The sequence below is a fragment of the Zingiber officinale genome, chromosome 2A (assembly GCF_018446385.1).
Source record: "Zingiber officinale cultivar Zhangliang chromosome 2A, Zo_v1.1, whole genome shotgun sequence".
In the NCBI taxonomy this organism is placed as follows: domain Eukaryota; kingdom Viridiplantae; phylum Streptophyta; class Magnoliopsida; order Zingiberales; family Zingiberaceae; genus Zingiber; species Zingiber officinale.
In genome coordinates, this window is record NC_055988.1 from 18,818,620 (window position 1) to 18,825,071 (window position 6,452).

A 6,452-nucleotide genomic window follows, 5' to 3' on the forward strand; every position below is an offset into this window, starting at 1 on the left:
CCTTCCTTTGCTATAGTTTTTCCTTTGCTCTATCTGTAGTAAGAGGAAAATACAACTATAAGCAAAATTGTTTAGTAAGCGCTATCTAACTCACAAAACTCGAATATGCATGTAGCTGGAAGAAGTTTAAAACTGAATGCTCAGAAAGAAATATTACTCATACTCATCTAATAGCAAAGGAAACAAAGCATACTGGAATGCTAAACATGTAAAGCAAATCTAAACAAACATGCTAGCATAAAAGAAAACTAAATTTACTGGATTTTAAACTTATGTGAAGCTTGTTTTATTTATTTAAAAACTTATACTTTAATACTTCGGAATAATAAGTTTAACTGAACTGATACATAAGCTGAGCTAAACTGATGCTAGACTAATGCTGAATCTGAACTGTATTCGCATAACTGATTTGTGAAGTTTTGAAAACTATTTTTCATAATAGGTAAAAATAATAATCAAACTGCTGATGGGTCCGACAACTGTACTTGCTATGCGCACATCCCTAACTAGACCCGAGGTAGCTAGTCCCGAATCTAGTAGGGTTTATTAGGTTATCTAAACCTAGGGACAACTATGAGAGCCCAACCCAAGGACAACTAAGAGTCTAGCACAGTGCCACTGATAAAAGTAAAATACTGATTCATAAGCTGATTTATATTATCTCGCTCTTACTAGGTTATCTGAACCTAGAGCTAGGTTATCTGAACCTAGGGGCGACTATGGGAGCCCACCCATTGGACCGTAGTCCCATATGAACTGAAACAAGACTAAGCATGTTATATATAAGAATTGTAGATTAAATAAAAAAAAATGCACTATAAGCTTAATTAAAATTTGCAAATCTAATTAAGCTACTAGAGATCTAATTGGATCTTCCAATGCTAAACCATCAAAACTGCAATGCTATACAATTTAAAATCTACATATAAGCCTAGTAAAAATCTGTATTCAAACTTAGATAAATCTGCATATCTACTTAACCCAAATTCTACACTATAAAGACTTAACCAAACTGTACTATAATCTTTTAAAAACTGCACTATGAACTTAACCAAAAATCCGCATACAACTTAACAAAGAAAATTCTGCACTGCTCTACATAGTAAAAATCTGCACAAACTAAATTGCATAACAATTCCTCATGCTCAATTCTGTACACATGCATATCAATTCCTCATGCTGAAGCAAACAACACTAAGCAGTATCAATGAAACCAACCTACGGTCTAAAGCTAATACGAACTTATGGGCTGTCCTTGATCCTTGCCCAGCACACCGAAACCAACAATAAGCTTTACAAAACAAAATTGTTCTGAAATAGATTTCATGGCAGCACACTTCAACAGAACTACAAAGGAGTAATCAGATCTTCCTTAAGCTTGCTACACTAGAACTACACAGAAACAATCGAATCCTCTTTAAGTATGCTACAACCGGACACTAAGGAGCAATCAGACCTTCTTTAAGCATGCTACAACAAAACTACAAAGGAGCAATCAAATCTTCTTAAGCTTGCTACAACAGAACTACACAGAAACAATCGAATCCTCTTTAAGCATGCTACAACAGGACACTAAGGAGCAATCGGACCTTCTTTAAGCATGCTACAACAGAACACTAAGGAGAAATCAAATCTTCTTTAAGCTTGCTACATCAGAACTTCGAAGGAGAAAGACACAAAGATGATAAATAGAAAACAAATCTCCGAACCATTCCTAACCCCCCTTAAGGACCTCCATTCTGTACAGCCCAATCCGAAAACCAAAAAAAAAGACTAAACCCTCAGAAATCACAAATTCTGTACAGCACATACATGCTAGGGATTCCATGGCTACACAATCTTTTTTTTCCAGGAGCAAGAAAGGAAAACCTCGGAACTACTCTTACTGCAGGTGAGGAAGCTACTTGCGTTCTTGGGCTCACTACTGAAGGAGAAAGGCAGCTCTAGGGTTTCCGGTTAGCTCGAGCTTTCCGGCCGCCTCTTGCGCCCACGTGCGCTCCGAGAGAGTCTTGAGACTGCAAAGGAACCTCGGATTGAACCCTTGGTCGGCCACCGAGACAAAGCCCTAGCTTTGTTCTTCAACTCCGCCCGAGAGGAAATCGCCGAGGATGCCGCGCGCAGAAGAAAGGAGAGGAGAAAGGAATTTGGTTTCGGTTAATCAAACCCTAAGTTCCTCTTTTATAACTTCAATATTTCTGTTATGACTTAAGATTATTTCGCTTCCCTCTTATTATGAAATATCTGTTGGAACACCTGGCTAGCTGCGTTTTGACCGGGTCAGAGGTCGCGAGTTCGATTCCTCAGCCGAATCCTTTTTCCCATTTATTTTCTGTTTCCTATTAACTATTACTTAAATAAATTTCATTCCCCTTTTAATAAGCAATGCTCGCTGGAACACTTGGTCAGCCGGATTCGCTTAAGTTGGCTCAGCCGGAGGTCTCCGGTTCGAATCTCGGCTTGGACATTATTTTTTTGCAACTTATTTCTTTTGGTAAAAATACCAAACGAACTCCAAAAATTACATAAAAATATTCTAAAAATCTCTAGAATTCTTCTAAAGCATTTCTAAATATTTTTAAGTACTATTAGGACTCGTAATGAGAAATTTTGGGTCGTTACATACAAATTGATGGATATATGCAGAAAATAAAATTTCTTGATTTATGGCAATAAAATGAAAGGAACTCTTTGTTTTTGTGGATGCACTTAACAATCCTGCAGTCCTGGTATTCTTAATCTACAAAATATACTTTATGAAACTCATGTTCGTCTCCAATTTCTGAGGATCTTAATTCACAGTGATGATTTGGAGTTAACAATCAACTTCTTCGTCATCTCCACAATGAAGCTTTGCATTATGAAATTCAACGCGGGTACCCAAATTGCACCACGCCAACAAAGTTAATCCGTCTCCAACAAAGTTAAATGAATAGGGAAAAGATTTAAACAAAAGACAAGATGTGGCCACAACAAACGTGACCAAGTTCACAGCCATTAGGGAAGAAAGAAACCATTCCTAGTGCTGGACGGCGCAAACTGAGTTTGTTCCTGAGACAGGGAATCACTTCAACGTTGCGCCGAGAAGAGGAAACGTCGGAGTTGCAGCGAGGACGGGCTCATCAAGAGGGGAAAGGGAACTTGGAAATCACATCGAGCTATCCGGTAAGGAGTGGCGACGAGGATGGCGTCAAAGAGAAGATCAGAGGTGAGGACAACGTCGAGGAGAAGAATGGAGGCAAGGACAGCATTGAGGAGAAGAGCTTCGGCGAGGATTTCATCAAAGAGAGGAAAGAGGTGAAACCCTAAAAATGCGTGGAGATTTGGTTTGGAGGAAAGGGCAAAGAAGAAGACACAACAATGACATGGAAAATTGTCATCACCCATGATAAATTATAATCAGTATCAATTGAATTTTAATTCGAAAATTTAAGGTATTTATAAAAAACATATTGTGAAGTGCAAAAGGCTACATAAAAAATTAGTTAGCCCAACCAAATTCTATTGTTTTTGTTTTTCTTATATATCAGCTACAGGTTACCCCTTTCAACTTATCGCTGGTGCCCCTCTTCCTCATCACCTTTCTCCTCCTCTCAGTTTCCACTTCGTCATCCCCGCCATCGGCAACCTTCAGAACTTCACTAGATGCCAATCCGGTGTCGAGGCCATAGCAGTTCCACTCCCTTCTCTGCAGGGACAACAGCAGCACCCTCTCCCTCGTCGACCTTTAGTATGATTGGCCCAACTCCCAAAACTTCAAGATCATCCAACACCAACAGAGTACAATCCTCTACAACCTCGAGTGGAGGAATGGCACCTCCTACTACACCTTCAACGGCAACTGCAGTTGCAGCACCGTGCACTTTGAGGTCAGGATCTTGTGCCCCGACTGGCTCGATGGCGCCAATTACCTTGGCCTAGAGACCATTGACAGTTTCCTATGCAATGTGTGGGAGAAGGCACAGTTCATTTGGTACTACAAGGATGTCAAGACACGTTGGCCCATGCAATGGCTATTTTATACTGGTTGGTTCATTACTTGTTAGTATTCCTTAACCACTCATCGTTGTTTATCCATTAAGGTCATGTTAACTCAAATCATTTTATTAAAAGGATTTGGTAAATAGTTACCTCGGGGTTTCTTAAATAATACTACTAAGAAATAATCTCTGACCAAATTACAATATTAAAAGCACTAATAATACAAATCTTATAATTTTAAAAAAAAATATGGCATGGAATTTTGTAGAAAAAAAATCTCAAATCATTTTAATGTATGCTAAAAAGAACTTACTATGTAACCATTCCTTCAATAGTAAAATTTCAATAAAATCTGAAGACCAATGCATTTCAGTATGTATGATATTTATTTTACACTATATCTAATTGATGTAGTAATCTAAAATAAAACTTTGACTAAGAATAGATTTTATCATAAGGGTGCAATCGAAGTTAAAATTCTTTAATGTTATACACTGACTTTGACTTTCCATGCAATTTCGTTAAGATGATTTTTTGATTATCATAAAATCTAAAATATCAAAAATTTAAACTGCAATTAAAGAAGTCAAACACAATCACTTATGTTTTACAAGTTCAATAATAAATCAATATAAAAATGAAATATTTTTACAATCAAAAGTTGATTACTTGATGATTAAATAAAAATATTTTATTTTATATTAATTTATTATTGAACTTATAAAATATAAATGATTGTGTTTGATTTTTCTAATTGCAGTTTGAATTTTTGACACTTTAGATTTTATGATAATCAAAAAATCATCTCAACGAAATTGCATGGAAAACCAAAGTCAGTGTATTGCATTAAAGAATTTTAACTTGGATTGCATCCTTATGACAAAAACTATTTTTAGTTAAAGTCTTGTTTTAAACTACTATATCAATTAGATATAGTATAAGATAATTATCACACACACTAAAATGACAAAAACTCACTTGCAAAACCACTCTTCATAACCTGCAGCATGAGAGAAAAATCTTACATTACATAAACCCAATTGGTCTACTAGGATTTTAAAAAAACAAATTCACAATTTTTAATTGAAGGTCATGGCACATGCTAAAAGAAAAATAACTAACAACAATTCTGATTCTAGTACTTTACAGTGAACATACTCAACATACTCAACCAAAACATATATATCCTTGGAATCTAGGGTCTCATTCCAATTCATTGTAGTACAATTTACTTGTCACAACTGAAAATTGAGGGGCATAATATATTAAAGACATTCTAAAGCTGAAATTGCTAAATATCAAAAGACTTGATAGATGTGTTGGCCATGTGTGAATTGTTTTTGTTTTGACACTTGGCAGAATGAAACTAATGCACGATTGGCAGCATTGATATTATCACTTAAATTAAGAAAGCATGAGAAGCACCAATTCTACTTCCTAACATATGATATGCAATATTTTCTACTAGCTACTAAGCAGAAATGTTTCCAATTGAACATCATTAAATCACGACGATAAGTAACTCTTCATAACTGAGATAAACAATCTATCAACCGGCAAAAAAAAAAAAAAAAACTTACTTCAGCATCGTTCTGCGACATTATAATATCACAGATGCGAGAGGTCATCATTGGACGTGTTCTGAGTCTGCAGGCTCCTGAAATAATTCAACAGGACCACCGTCATCATAATCAACAAAGACAAAAAAAATACAGAAATCACAATCGTATAAAAACGCAAGAGATACACCTACAGTTCTCCAAGATGTATCGTATAAAAACGCAGAAATCACCGTCATCATAAGCCTTACCGAGATGAACCGGCTTTGCTTCTCCAAGATGTAACCCTCCTGTTCTTTGTGAGCTAATGGTTTCTGAACTGATCCTACTGCAAGTCAACCGCAGGGGTCGGAAGGGGTGGAAGAAAAGGGATTTAAGGGGAGAGGAGGAGCAGGGGCGTGGCCGGATATAGAAGAGGGAAGATACAGAGAAAAGGCCACGGCAGGGGTGAGCCATGGCGGAGGGCAGCATATAGGGTGGACGGAGAAGGGCATGAGACGCGGAGCTTCTGAACTGATCTAACAAACCCCCGGGACTCAACCCTAACTATGAGGCCACACACATAATTCATGACCCTCAGCCTAATGGTATGAGGGCACAACTAAATAAACGTGTAAAAAATATTATTAAAAAGTATGATATAGAGAGTTGTTAGCTATAATTAAACTAGTGTATTTTAAATATTATAAGAATATTATAACTTTTTTTATATATAAATTAGAAGTATTTTTTTTTCCACCAAATTATTTATATATTAATATCCAAATTATAATCCGGAATAAAAAAGCTTATAAATTTCGAATATGTTATCGATATTGTTTATTGATAAATGTATTCTCGTGTTGTTTTTCTATAATTAAAATGCAGGGCAAAAGAATTAGGATAATCTATCTAGTCACTTGACGTATAGTGCTT

General features: G+C 36.3%; 1 protein-coding gene across 1 annotated transcript; it reads right to left on the reverse strand.

Moving 5' to 3' along the window:
• Positions 1–6,119, reverse strand: LOC122040902. The gene is made up of 4 exons (XM_042600390.1): positions 5,789–6,119; positions 5,559–5,635; positions 4,957–4,978; positions 1–33 (listed from the first exon to the last, which is right to left on the reverse strand). Exons 1-4 carry the CDS (start codon positions 6,006–6,008, stop codon positions 11–13), a joined length of 342 nt encoding a protein of 113 aa, XP_042456324.1. The 5' UTR covers positions 6,009–6,119; the 3' UTR covers positions 1–10.
• Between the last annotated feature and the right edge of the window lie 333 nt (positions 6,120–6,452).

Coding starts and splice junctions, on each gene's coding strand:
- LOC122040902 (XM_042600390.1), bottom strand. CDS start 6,008: ATGCTGCCCTCCGCCATGGCTCACCCCTGCCGTGGCCTTTTCTCTGTA. Junction 5,636..5,788: donor AGCAAAGCCGGTTCATCTCG/GTAAGGCTTATG, acceptor GAATTATTTCAG/GAGCCTGCAGACTCAGAACA. Junction 4,979..5,558: donor TGTCGCAGAACGATGCTGAA/GTAAGTTTTTTT, acceptor CTCATGCTGCAG/GTTATGAAGAGTGGTTTTGC.